The sequence below is a fragment of the Somniosus microcephalus genome, chromosome 9 (genome assembly GCF_052327205.1).
Source record: "Somniosus microcephalus isolate GS21.2 chromosome 9, FLI_Smic_1.0, whole genome shotgun sequence".
In the NCBI taxonomy this organism is placed as follows: domain Eukaryota; kingdom Metazoa; phylum Chordata; class Chondrichthyes; order Squaliformes; family Somniosidae; genus Somniosus; species Somniosus microcephalus.
The window spans coordinates 175,484,793-175,499,150 of NC_140995.1; the positions used below are offsets into that span (position 1 = coordinate 175,484,793).

A 14,358-nucleotide genomic window follows, 5' to 3' on the forward strand; every position below is an offset into this window, starting at 1 on the left:
TATGGCAGGCAAAATGGATGTGGGGTAGAATTTATTGGAACCACAGTCTGATGAGGCGATCAGAAGGCCGATTGAGTGGCTGCCTCTTCCCTCGCTGCTGTTGCTCCTCCTCCTCCTCCACCTCCTCATCCTCGCCCTCTTCCTCCTCCTGAGGTGGTCCCGCTATGCCTGGTGGCCAAGTTGTGCAGCATGCAGCACACTACGACGATAAGGGACACCCGCTCAGCCGAGTACTGGAGAGCTCCTCCCGAGCGGTCAAGGCAATGGAACCATTACTTGAGCACGTCGATGGTCTGCTCTATGATGTTCCTGGTGGCGGCATAGCTCTCATTGTATGAGTGCTGAGCAATGAGTTGGGATTGTGGAGTGGAGTCATGATCCAGGTGGAGAGTGGATAGCCCTTGTCATCGACCAGCCAGCCGTGAGCTTGATGTGGTGTCTGGAAGAGTGCTGGCACACCAGCCTGGCACAGGATGAAGGCATCATGGCTGCTGCCTGGATAGTGGGCATTGACAGTGAGGATTCACTGTCTGTGGTCGCACAACAACTGGACATTAAGTGAGTGGTAGTCTTTGCGTTACAGAATACCTCAGGATTGTTAAGGGGTGCCCACAAAGTGAAGTGGGTGCAGTCAATGGCGCCCTGCACCATGGGGAAGCCCGCTATCCTGGCAAAGCCACATGCACGCTCGTCCTGCTTCTCTCTGGTGATGCGGAAGGAAATGTAGTCCCTTCTCCTTCTAGAGAGCCTCTGTGACCTCCTGGATGCAGCAATGGATGGCGAACTGCGAGATGTTCGCTATGTCTCCTGCTGCAGACTGGAAGGATCTGCTGGCGTAGAAATTGAGGGCGACGGTGACCTTGACTGCCACTGAGAGAGCCGTGATGGTCCTGATCTGAAGCTTGAGGTCTGGCTGCAGAAGGTGGCAGAGCTTTGTGACCATTTCCTTGGTGAAGCGGAGCCTTTTAAGACACTGCTCCTCAGTTAAATTGATGTAGAAGTGCTCCCGGAATATCCTGGGAGGGTAAGGCCTCCTGTTGAGAGCCCTGTTGGCCCTCCTCCCTCTGGCCACATTTTCCAATCTTTGTCTCTGCCTCCACTGCCTCCAACGTTGATACTAGAGGGCGAGGTCCAGTGCCAGTACAGCCCCCATTAACGTTACCAAGTGTAGGAGTTGCAAATCTCAGCAGAATGAAAGTGACAAATTTTTAGCAGGCAGAACACTCCTGAAAGTAATACACCTTTACCTCAGTGAAAACAACTGTTTCCCTATGCGCAACTGAGCAGGCAGCATTGATTGGCGACTAAAATGAAACCGGATGTTGATCCCTTTAAATACCACTCCTACAGCGGCCATCCGAATGCCTCCTCTTCCTGCTGTTGTTCAGGCCAGGCACTAAGGCAGGGGATGGCAGCCAATTTTGCATCTGGGCTGTTAACGGGGCATTACACATGCTTTGACATCACAATCTGGCAGCCGCTAAAGACGTAGGCGCTGATTATTATCGACAACGCTAAATTGCGGGTGAATTTTGTGAGCGGCGTTGGATTCTCCGCACCCTGCCGCAAACCCATTAGCGCCTCGTTGGTGCCCCCCCCAGGCACTAACGGGAGGCGCTAACCAACCCAATTTCTCCCCCTTAAGCATTTAATGAATTAAGTTTTGTATTTTGTGGCAATTTATGGTTATTAAAGACTGTTTAAGTTGTCAAATGTATTAATACTGCACTAATTGCTTTAAGGCAAAATATGCTGACAATGGGGAAAGCGATGGGGGATGGGAGAGGTACCTGATGGCACAAAAGAGGCTGTCGATGGGTCGGGTCGGAGGCTGACATGCAAGACTGCAATGAGGAGCCTGTTGGTGTGAAAGGGGACAAGGACTGTTTGGGTCCTATTCTCCTGTCCACCCCTTTCCCCATAAGGCTGCTAGACTGACTCTCCACCCCACCCCCATATTACCATATCCCAGCAACCCCTAATTCTACCAGATTCTGCCCCACTCCAAATCTATCAAACCCCAAAATGTAATCAGTAAGCTAATTGGTTATGAATTTAATGAGGGACTTCATTATAAAATTACATTTTGGATTGTGCTGTCTGATTGCTTCGTTAATATCAAGCCCTGGATGAGCAATAAGTTCCCTCAACTTAACACTTAGCAAAACTACAGCGATCCTGGTCAGATTCCCTCTACAATTCTTCACGTTAGCACTCAATACCCTCCTTCACTAAGTTACCCTAGTGCCCTGTTTGATCTCGAGCTGAGCTTCAAATCCCACATCCGTGCCGCCGTCACCAAGGCCCACCAATTCCACCTCAGCAATATTGCCCATTTCCAGAATTTTTCACCAGAACTGATGGGAAATTTGGAATATGTCTGCCCTGATATGGATGGGTGTATTTACAGGAGAAAATTGGTAAAGGAACAACTTGGAGAAGTTTTTTTTTACTTTGTAATGTATTCTAAATGGAATCAGTTGATGCAATTTTATTTATGCTTATATGAATAATGTTGTTTTGAGTTCTGAGTGGAAAGAGCAACTTCTGGAAGATTTATACCATAGTTCAAATTCGGAAAGAGGCTAAAAATAAAAATCCTGAATTCAAATGATCATAACATTTCTTGGGGCCTCATGTGGAGCATGAGGGTCGGGGGTAGGGGCATTGCAGAGTGCGGACGCAAGGACTCTGCCCAGAGGAATAATGCTGCTAGGGTTCTGATGAGGCCTGGGTTACGTGGAAGTTCTGACTGCCCCATATTTGTCCCATGACGTGGCAAGGAGGTGGGGCTGGATGGATGGCATACTCCATTAAATTTCCTGTGGCTCCTGCCTCTTTTAGTGTCAACTGTGGTGCAGTTGGTAGCACCCTTGCCTCTGAGTCAGAAGGTTGTGGGTTCAGAGTCCCACACCAGCGACTTGAGCACAAAAACCTAGGCTGACACTCCAGTGTGGTGCTGAGGGAGTGCTGCACTGTAGGAGGTGTCGTCTTTCAGATGAGACGTTAAACTGAGGCTCTCTCAGGTGGATGTAAAAGATCCTATGGCACTATTTCGAAGAAGAACAGGTGAGTTATCTCCAGTGTCCTACCCAATATTTATCCCTCAATCAACATCACTCAAACAGATTATCACATTGCTGTTTATGGGAGCTTGCTGTGTGCAAATTGGCTGCCGCGTTTCCTACATTACAACAGTACTTCATTGGCTGTAAAGTGCTTTGAGATGTCTGGTGGTTGTGAAAGGCGCTATAGAAATGCAAGTCTTTCTTTTCTTTTTCTTTTACAAGCAACACTAGGCAACGAGAAGAAACCAACATACCTGTGGAATTCTCTGCCACAGAGGGCGGTGGAGGCCAGTTCATTAAATATATTCAAAAAGGAGTTAGATATATTTCTTAAGGCTAAAGGGATCAAGGGATATGGGAAGAAAGCAGGGACAGGGTACTGAATTTGGATGATCAGCCATGATCTCATTGAATGGTGGAGCAGGCTCGAGGGGCCAAATGGCCTACTCCTGCTCCTATCTTCTATGTTTCTATGTTTCAATGTTTCTATACAGATCCTTGTAGAGACAGGAAGACCCTGGAAATGACTGTTCAAATGCCGATCTGCACCTTTTGGGGGAGGCCTGTCAGCAACACTTCCATATGGCCAAAGAGGGCTCTTCACCACCTACACTAAAGAGTGCCATATCTTCTGCACTCCCTTTCTCTAATGGGTGTCCAAGATGCACCAGTAGTCGCACGGGCACCCACCAAAAATATTTAAATCCGATGAGGATTTTTGGGCCCTTTTAATCTTAATTTGGTAAAACACAGTACTATTGCAGGGATATTTGGTAAAGATGCAATTGCTTTAATCTTTTCTATATATTATTTTTGCATTCAGTGTCAAAAACACACACATGAAGCAGATGGAAAGTAAAGAGTTTGCATGCAGAGATTTATCTAACTACAGTATGTAAGCGTAGCATATAAGGAATCATTTTTCTTTTATTTACCTGCAGTGGGTAAGGAAAATGTTAGATCCGTGATTCTTTAAATAGGATGTTTCCCCAAGAACTACACGGATGCTGTAACTTAACAATCAACAGGTATTTACTGGAGTAGGGTAGTCTCAAGACTGAAGTACAGAAGCCTGCTCCGGCTTTATATACAGGTGTGGTCACTGCCGGTACTACAGTATACAGGAGCTGTAAAACAGTTCTCTCTTAAAGGTACATACACAACAATTCTTCCCCTTTTAGATTAACAGTACCATAACATTCATTTAACAATTAACATTTTTAACATGCAACATTAACTAAAAATAGTCCATTTATAGATTCAGTCTTTGGGGCGGCTTCCTGACCCTTTCAGGATAGCGCCTTTCCTGAGGTTCTTGTTCTTGGTGCAGAGGCGATTCTGGCCCCTTTTCGTCGGTTAGTTCATCGGTTTCCACTGCTATTGGTTCGGAGGTAGATGCTGCCGGTATGTCGGATTCATCCCCAGGTACTCGAGACATGGGGTTGACTCGTTCCTGTGACGCTAAGATCTGATCGACGTGGCATCTCACAATGTTCTCCCCGACATCCACTGTGTACATTAATGGCCCCTGCCTTGTGCATATCATTCCGGGTTGCCATTTCTCTGTTCGGTAGTCACGGGCCAAGACTGGTTGTCCGACATTGAAGCTCCTTGTCGGCTTCTCATTGATGTGCTGGAATTGTTTATCCTCAACATTTCTTCGCACATTGGGTCTGAGCAAATCCAGACGAGATCTCAACCTTTGGTTAAAGAACATCATGGCCGGAGTCTGGTTGGTAACTGCATGTGTCGCATTTCTGTAGGCTAATAGGAAATTGTCCACCTTATGCTGTAGTGGAATTTCATCGTCGCACATGGCCTTTATTGCCTTTTTAAAGGTTTGTACGAACCTTTCAGCCAATCCATTTGTGGCTGGATGATACGGGGCGGATGTGTAATGCCTTACCCCATTCCTTCTCATAAATTTTCGAAACTCTTCGGACACAAACTGTGGTCCATTATCAGAGCAAATCTGCTCTGGCAAGCCGTTCCTGGCAAATATGGTCCGTAGGACTGCAATCGTTTTCTCTGTAGTGGTTGAGGACATTTTTATCACCTCCAGCCATTTCGAGTGAGCATCCACTGCTATTAAGAACATTGAGTCCATGCATGGACCAGCAAAATCAATATGCACCCGTTGCCATGGAGAGGAGGGCCACTCCCATGGGTGTAGAGGGGCATGTGGTGGTGCATTTTGGACCTTCTGGCATCCTGAGCAGCTCTTGGTTAGGTCCTCGATTTGTTGATCGATCCCCGGCCACCACACATAAGCCCTAGCAAGGCTTTTCATTTTCACCCCTCCCAGATGACCTTCATGAAGCTCATTTAGCACTCTCTCCCTTAACTTGGGTGGAATCACCACTCTGGATCCACACATCACTGTCCCCTGGCATACTGACAGCTGTTCTCTTCTGGATGAGAATGCTGGCAACAGTGAGTCGCCATGTGTTGGCCATCCCCTCACCGTCAAATCATATACCCGAGACAGTGTCGGATCATTGCGGGTCTCCTTCTCTATATCCGCGTTCATTACTGGCAATTGTTCAATTATTGATGAATAAAATATCTCGATAGGGTCCACTGCTGGTGCTTCCTCCACAGTAGGCAGTGGCAAGCGTGATAGCCCATCAGCATTTCCATGCTGTTTCGTGCCTTTATATTCTATTTCATATTGATTCGCCCCTAGAAACAGGGACCATCTTTGTAACCGTTGTGCAGTCATCACTGGAACGCCCTTCTTTGGATTAAAGATGGAGACAAGTGGTTGGTGGTCAGTCAGCAAGGTGAACATCTGCCCATGCAGATAGTGGTTGAATTTTTTTACTCCCCATACTAGGCTGAGGGCCTCCCTGTCAATCTGGGCGTAGTTGCGCTCGGCTGAGGTTAGTGACCGAGACGCAAAGGCTACTGGCCTCTCCAACCCGTCTGGGAATTTGTGCGACAGCACTGCTCCAATACCATAGGGTGATGCATCACATGCCAAACGAATTGGTAGTGCTGGGTTGAAATGGGCCAACACCTCTTTTGATGTGATCAATTCTTTACACTTCTGGAAAGCTCGTCTACGTTCGTCATTCCACTTCCATGGCACCCCTGTTTGCAGTAGGGTGTTCAGTGGGTGTAATACCGTGGACAAATTTGGTAAGAACTTATGGTAGTAGTTTACCAGCCCAAGGAACGACCTCAGTTATGACACATGTTCCAGTGCTGGAGCCTTGACTACTACCTCAATCTTTTCAGGGGACTTATGTAACCCCTCTTCATTGATGATGTGGCCACAATACGAGATCTGCTTCTGGAAAAACTCGCACTTGTGGCGATTAGCTCGTAGCCCATATTCCTTTAATTTGGTGAGCACCTTCTCCAAGTTGACGAGGTGATCACCGTCATTTTCGGCCGTGACCAGGATGTCGTCCAAATAACACTGGGTCCCTGGAATCCCTTGCAGGACTTGATCCATCGCCCTTTGCCAAATAGCTGGAGCTGATGCTACCCCGAACACCAGCCGGTTGTATTGATAGAGACCTTTATGAGTGTTGATCGTGAGGTATTGTTTCGAGGCTTCTTCTACCTCCATTTGCAAGTACGCCTGGGCTAGATCAATTTTGGTGAAGCGTTTACCTCCAGATAGCGAGGCGAAAATATCCTCAATTCGTGGAAGTGGATATTGTACCGTGTGAAGGATTGGGTTCACTGTCACCTTAAAATCCCCACAGATGTGGACCTTCTTTGGTTCCCCAGGCGTATTACTCAACGACCTCTTCATTACAGGAACGATGGGTGTAGCCCACTCGCTCCAGTCTACTTTGGACAGTACTCCTGAACGTTCCAACCCTTCCAGCTCTGCTTTGACAGCTGGTCTGATCGCATAAGGCACTGGTCTGGCCTTAAGAAACTTTGGGCTTGCATTTTCCTCTATTTTAATCGTTGCTGTTATGCCTTTTTGTGTTCCGAGTCCCTCCTGGAACACTTCTTTTGCATCAATTAGCATTTTTGACAGTCGTCCAGGTGTGACGTCATCATCCTTTTTGGCCTCAACCTCCAGTGCCTGTATGGAATGCCAATCTAATTGTATCTTCCGGATCCATTCACGTCCTAGCAGTGGTGGTCCTCCATCTGGCAATACATATAAGTCCATTTTAGGTATTTCCTGGCCTTTGTATATCACTTTCACCCTTATTTTTCCTTTGGGGTAGACTTTTTGCCCCGTGTACGTCTTCAAGACAATCTCTGTAGCTTTCAAGGGTATATGTGAAAATAGCCGCTTGTAGTCCCTTTGGTTTATGACTGTTAGGACTGATCCTGTGTCCAATTCCATTTTCACTTGGACTCCGTCTATCTTGAGTGTAACCCAGATAGTCTGGTGATCCTCCATTTTGGTTACCTTATGTAGTTTCAGACAACCCCGCTCCTTGCTTCCGGAGTCTGTGTCACTTTTCTGTTCGTCTGAACTACTGTCCATCACCTTGTGTACCTTTTTGTACTTCTCCTGTGGAGATTTCTTGCTGTTGGTTTTCTTCCCAGACCTGCAGACTCTTGCTATGTGTCCTGCTTTTTCCACACTGTCTGCACACTTGGTCCTTGAACCAACAATCCTTCTGGTCGTGTGTTGTTCTGCCACAGCGATAACACTTCCCTGTTCCATAGGACATTTCATTGGTGCCATATTCTTGCGGTCTCCGTTGTATCTCTGCAGCGCCCCTTGCGGCTGCTTCGTGTGATACTGCCATACTGAAAGCCTTGTCCAGCGTAAGGTTCTTTTCTGATAGATGCCGTTTCTGGGTTCCTTCACTTTGAAGCCCACACACAAACTTGTCCCATAACGTATCTGCTAGTCCCACTCCAAACTGGCAGTGTTTCGATAGCTTGCGCAGTTCCGTTAAGTACTCAGCATTGCTTTCGTCTTTGTGTTGGTTCCTTTTATGGAATTTAAATTGTTCTGCTATCAGCAGCGGTGTGGGGTTTAAGTGATCCTGCAGGATTTCTACTATGCTTTCGAAATCCTTATTCACAGGCTTCTCTGGGGTTATTAGGTTTTGCAGTAACCCATAAGTTTTTGCACCCATGGAATTTAACAAAACCAGTGCTTTCCTAGCATCTGGCACTTCATTCGCCCTGCAGTACACCTCAATACGTTCCACATATGTCGCCCAATCTTCGACTTCGTTGTCGAACGTAGAGATACTGCCACTCTTCGGCATCCCTGGGTGTGATTTAACTGTCAAAAATGGCGTCTCCCGCGCTTTCCCTTCTTCTCCGCTGGCACAAAATGGCGTCTCCTGCACTTTCCTTTCTTCCCGCGCTCGCCCTTCTTCTCCGCTGCGGCTTCTAAAAATGGCGTCTCCCGCGCTCTTCCTTCTTCTCCGCGACTCAATGGTGTCTCCCGCGCTCTCCCTTCTTCTCCCCGCGGACACTGTTCAGCCCTTGAGCCCTGGCTGTGCTCTGCGCGTTTATTTTTTTTTTCTGTGCGCCTTTCCCGTTTCCGCCGCTCGGTCCTGAACCCGGCTGCTGCTTTACCCTCTCTCCATTTTGTTTTTCCTCGACGCCGCTCGGTTTTCAACCCCCGGCTGTGCCCTGTGCGCTTCACCCTCTATCTTACCCCGTCGACGCTGCTCGGCTTTTTCTCTGCCGTCGGTCGGCTCCAGCCGCCGCTGTCCAGAAAGGGTCTGCGCTGTACCTGTCGTCAGTCTGTTGCTGATCGTCGTGGCTGGGGAACCAAGCCCAGCTCTCCACAGCCTCCCCTGCGATGTTCACTCTCTGCCGGACGACTGGGCAGTTGCTCGTGGTCGACGCCCGTGTTTCTGGCCTTGACTTTCTTCCACCGCCCTCCCGGAGCGAATCCTCGAAGGGAAATGCAGAGTTGCAGGTAGATTCAAATCGACACTCGGCGCCACTGTTAGAGCCATGATTCTTTAAATAGGATGTTTCCCCAAGAACTACACGGATGCTGTAACTTAACAATCAACAGGTATTTACTGGAGTAGTGTAGTCTCAAGACTGAAGTACAGAAGCCTGCTCCGGCTTTATATACAGGTGTGGTCACTGCCGGTACTACAGTATACAGGAGCTGTAAAACAGCTCTCTCTTAAAGGTACGTACACAAAAGAAAATACTATCTACTTTATTTTCAGTAACCAATTAAAAAATACCTACTTCACTCTCTTGCGGGGTAGTCTCTAACAATCCTCTTTCTAAATTCTGTCAGTGGAGCTGTCCACTCCACCACTTCTACACCTTGGCAAACTCCTCCTGCAACAATCTACCATGAGGAGTGCTGTGGGATATCATCATTCTAATATAATACATATACAGAAGCATTATATCCAGCAACACATGCTGTGTTTTTCTATAATACCGGATAGTTGATTTCTCATGGTGTTTCCAGGAAGAAAAGTAAATAAAATGTCTTTTTCTATTCTGTACACTGTGTTTCTGTTCCTATCAATGCTGCCTTGTGTAATCTTATCTCTCACATTCTACTTTATAACTTGTTTTCAAATAGTGTTGTTTCCCTCTTTAAAATTTGACAGTAGAAATCATTTTCACCTGAATTATAGCATCTCTGAAAATGTAGCACTCCCTCAGTAAGGCACTGAAGTGTCAGCCTGAATGAAGTGCTCAAAGACGAGAGTGCGGCTTCAAGCCACAACTTTCTGACTTAAAAGCTGAAAGTGGTACCAACTGAGCCAACCGACTCTTAAATTAGCTAATAGTGGGAAAGTTGTGTAGCAGGACATTTGCCTAACTTGTAGTGCACATAACTTACAGATTTCTGATATTGAGTTACTCCCTCCATACTGCACTGAAGCATCTGCTTATATTGGCCTGGATTTTGCAGTAAGAATAATTGTGAGGCTATCAGCGTTATTAAGGAGTAAATTGAACAGCAACTTCTGGCGTCCGCACACGCACAGTTAAACGCAGAATTCAGGAAGTTGCTGTCTGAGTTGCCCTGCTCCTCCACTGAGGCTGTGGCGATCGGCGAGGCTGAAAGCATTGATAATGACGCTATGATCATACCTAATCCCACATCCCACTTCCCCCTTATCCCACAATCTCTTCTCACTTACAAGCTGCTGATGGTGTAAGCATGCTTCCCCCCATCCCCTCACCAAAACCCGACCCTTGCCTTTTTCCTTTCAGATACCCAAGAACTGCCACCAGCCCAGCCTGTGCAGGAAGAGAGTGATGGCGAAGAAGAGACACCGTCACTCGATCTGACACTCCCAGGCACCAGTTCAGAAAATGGCACTACACAAACTTTAGTGGGTAGTATAGAGGTGGGATCTGCACATGGTGAGTCACTGGGCACAAGTGGGCTGTAGCCAGGCCAGGGAGAAAGGATAGCGCAGGTGCCAGCTCCCCGGAGGGCGAGGTCGCATAGGAGTTCTGTTGCAGAGGACTCAGATAATGACTTCGATGGGGCGGCCTTCAGAAGAAAGGTGATGAGCATGCACACAGAAATGCCTGGTGGAATTGCAGTCATGCCAGAGAGCCTCTTGTCACTGTGAAGGAGCACCTCCTTGGTGAAGCAGAGCCACCGAAAACACTGCTCCTGGCTTAGGTGCAGGTAGGAGAGGTGCTCCCTGAAGACCCTAGGTGGGTAAGGCCTCCTGCTGAGAGCCCTCCTCCCCCTCCTCTTCCTCCCTCTGCGAGCAGCTTGTCTTTGCTGCTTCTGCTCCATGTGCCTGTCATGTTGCAGCATGAGGGGGACAGCAAGTAGAGCCCCCATGACTGGGAGCAAGTGGTGTAATCAGAGACCTTTCAGTTGCAGCCAGTGCCTTCCCAATGTCCAGCAGCACTCCCTGCACACTTTAGCAACATTATAAATGTCTTCCAGCAAGCCAATATAAACTCTGCAAGAGCCAGTACAAGAGAAATAATCAACTCACCTGCAAGTTCGATGTATCCCTTTAAATAGCACTGGTGGGGGGGTTCCTCGTGCACGTTCAGCTGTGCATGTTTAGGAGAGGGTGTTGATTGGAACGGCGACGTCCAAAATTGGAAGGTCAAGCGTCAAATCAGCATTGCACGCTGACTGATGTCACGATCTGCCTACTCTGAATACTGCCGGCCCACGCACGTCCCGCCCATGCTATTGCCCTCACCAAGATGCGCCAGAAGTGGGCGGAAGTGAGGCGGCTGCCATTTTTTGGACAGGTTGGGTGATTGGGCAGAAACATGGCAAATGCACTATAATGTGGATAAATGTGAGGTTATCCACTTTGGTGGCAAAAACAGGAAGGCAGATTATTATTTGAATGGCAATAGATTGGGAGAAGGGGAAGTGCAAAGAGACCTGGGTGTCCTTGTGCACCAGTCGCTGAAGGTAAGCATGCAGGTGCAGCAGGCGGTTAAGAAGGCAAATGGTATGTTGGCCTTCGTAGCAAGAGGGTTCGAGTACAGGAACAAGGATGTCTTGCTACAGTTGTACAGGGCCTTGGTGAGACCGCACCTTGATTATTGTGTGCAGTTTTGGTCACCATACCTGAGGAAGGACGTTCTTGCCATGGAGGGAGTGCAGCGAAGATTCACCAGGCTGATACCTGGGATGGCAGGAATGACGTATGAGGAGAGATTGTGTCGATTGGGCTTATACTCACTGGAGTTTAGAAGATTGAGAGGGGATCTCATTGAGACCTATAAAATTCTGTCAGGTCTGGACAGACTAGATGCAGGAAGGATGTTTCTGATGGCCGGGGAGTCCAGAACCAGGGGTCATAGTCTAAGGATAAGGGGTAAACCATTTAGGACTGAAATGAGGAGGAATTTCTTCACCCAGAGAGTGGTGAACCTGTGGAATTCTCTGCCACAGAGGGCGGTGGAGGCTAGTTCATTAAATATATTCAAGAAAGAGTTGGATATGTTTCTTGAGGCTGAAGGGATCAAGGGATATGGGGAAAAGGCGGGGACAGGGTCCTGAGTTTGGGTGATCAGCCATGATCACATTGAATGGCGGAGCAGGCTCGAAGGGCCGAATGGCCTACTCCTGCTCCTATCTTCTATGTTTCTATGTTAAACTGTCATTGCCAGTCCCCTGGGTTTCACAGTTATGAATCTTGAAGTTTGCATGCAGTCTGTGGATGCTCTTCCAAATTTCCAAGGAGATGAATGAGACTGTCACATAACTTAGGCTGCATTTGAGTTGAAGGAAAACATGGTGAATAAACAAGGAGAGAAAGTCCACAGGAGAGTAGCAAATACACACAAGTTAATCTCCATGAGAAGGAGGTACCCAGCACCATAGGAAGTCCAATGGCAGAAGGGGTTGGAGATGGGGAGACTGGTAAGCAGCTGGCAGATCCATGTTTGTGTATAGATGAAACAATTCTGGCTTCTGAGGCCCTCACCTGGCGTATTGTAATTGTATTGCATTCTGGAAGATTCAGGGGAGCTCAGTGACGAAAGGTGTTATACTAATTTCTGTTACTCTTTCCTCCATCCAGATGAAACTCTTTGAAATGTGCCTGAGGACATGAAGAAGAGCCTTCCCACTGTGACTGCAGCCCTGCCAGAATACCGTAACCCACACCGTCATTCATTCCACCACTTCCAAGTGCCAGCCCAAGGACAAGCATCTGAGAGCACCTTTGGAATTCTCTGCCCCAGAGGGCTGTGAATGCTGAGTCTTTGTTATATTCAAGGCTGAGATCGATTGATGTTTGGACTCTAGGGGAATCGAGAGTAATGGAGATCGGGCGGGAAAGTGGAGTTGAGGTCGATGATCAGCCATGATCTTATTGAATGGTGGAGCAGGTTTGAGGGGCTGTATGGCCTACTCCTGCTCCTATTTCTTATGTTCTTATCTCATGAGAGCTGCACACTATTGATAGGGCAGGGAATATCAGGGTAATACACAATTCACAAGTGGCCAGATGGAAAAGGGGATGAGGAGGATAATGACATCTCTGATCAGAAGGGTCAGAGGTGTCAGACCTTGGCTGAGAACCTTTGGGACATAAATCTCACAGGACCTCCTTTCAAACTACAGATGCTTACGGAACATTGCACTGATGTACAGGCAGCACGCCCTGTCTCCCAAAATACGCCACATCTGTCTGGTATGCTGGAGAAGTCCATCACCAGCAGGTGAAGCAATATTGAAGAGGATTTCTCCTCACTGCATCTTTCCCTGGAGAGGACGGAAACTTAAGATCTGCAGAGGCCACTTCCTCAATGACATCTCTGGAGCAATGTTTGCTTCCTGAGAGGCAACTTACACTGTTGCCATGGAGACCTTCGTTGAGAAAAGTTTAGATATGGATTATTTTCAACTCTGATTAAGACCATGCAGTCTACCTCTTCGCCAGTCGCTGCCCATCAGAGAATGTAGCTAGCAGGCAGGTGTTCAAACCTGGCAGGCAGATAGATGTTCACACGATCGAACATTCTCTCAGGAAATCAGGTACAGTGAGTTTATCAGATCCTCTAATGCCTGAACATACTGGGTCGCAGCAGCAGGACTGAGTATTTGATTTAGAAATGCAACCTGCAGCTGGCCCTTCTCAGGGCGGTGGCTGCCGGGCACAACAACCACCTCAGCAGTATGAGTCTCAGATAGGCTGAGAACAGCCAGCCACCCCCTCCACTTTGGTCACTCAGATGGCACCTAGTAGAATTTCCTGGTTTGCAGAAGGTTGTAAGGCATGTTGTGGCACAAAGGCGAAGCACTATGAGGAAGATTAATATGTTGACGCAATACTTTTGAGACACAATATTTTCCTGCTTTTATTCCATTGACCATACTGTCAGAAAGAGGGATGATGCTGTGTGATGTTATGGGAGCCATCTGTGTTGTGGGGTGGTGTAGCCAAGTCTAGATATTGGAGCCTGGGTGTATCTATGACTAAATACATTCATTACTTAAAACTTTAAAAAATGTCTTTTATCAGAATACTTCTGGCACAGAATAAGCGCCTAGATCATCCTCATTCTCCTGATCATTAGCATCTGCTTCCACATCTTACTTCCTTTCCCGTAATGGTTCCTCTTCCACCTGCATCTGGACTCCTACCCCCAGTGCATATTTATGTAGGATGCAGCAGGTGATTACTATCCTTCGTAGTCAAGCTGAATCATATTGTAGAACATCACTACACCTGTCCCAACAACAGAAGCATGCCTAGAGAATTCCAAAAATTTGTTTTACTCTTACTTGGTGGACACAAGGGCCTCATTATATCTCTCTTCAGCATCACTGCGAGGAATCTTGACTGGGGTCAGTAGCCAGCTTTGTAGAGGGTAACCTTTATCTCCAAGAAGCCATCTGTTGACCTTTGATTGGCAGAGA

General features: G+C 47.5%; 1 protein-coding gene across 1 annotated transcript in view; it reads left to right on the top strand.

Annotated features, from left to right (window-relative positions):
• The window catches only part of slc2a12 (solute carrier family 2 member 12), a 71,079-nt gene extending 56,985 nt beyond the window's left edge, over window positions 1-14,094 (top strand). Inside the window, exon 7 of the mRNA XM_085997570.1 lies at window positions 12,515-14,094. Within this exon, the coding sequence (XP_085853696.1) occupies window positions 12,515-12,528 (14 nt within the window). The 3' untranslated portion in view covers window positions 12,529-14,094. The remainder of the gene's footprint in view (window positions 1-12,514) is intronic.
• Window positions 14,095-14,358: the final 264 nt, after the last annotated feature.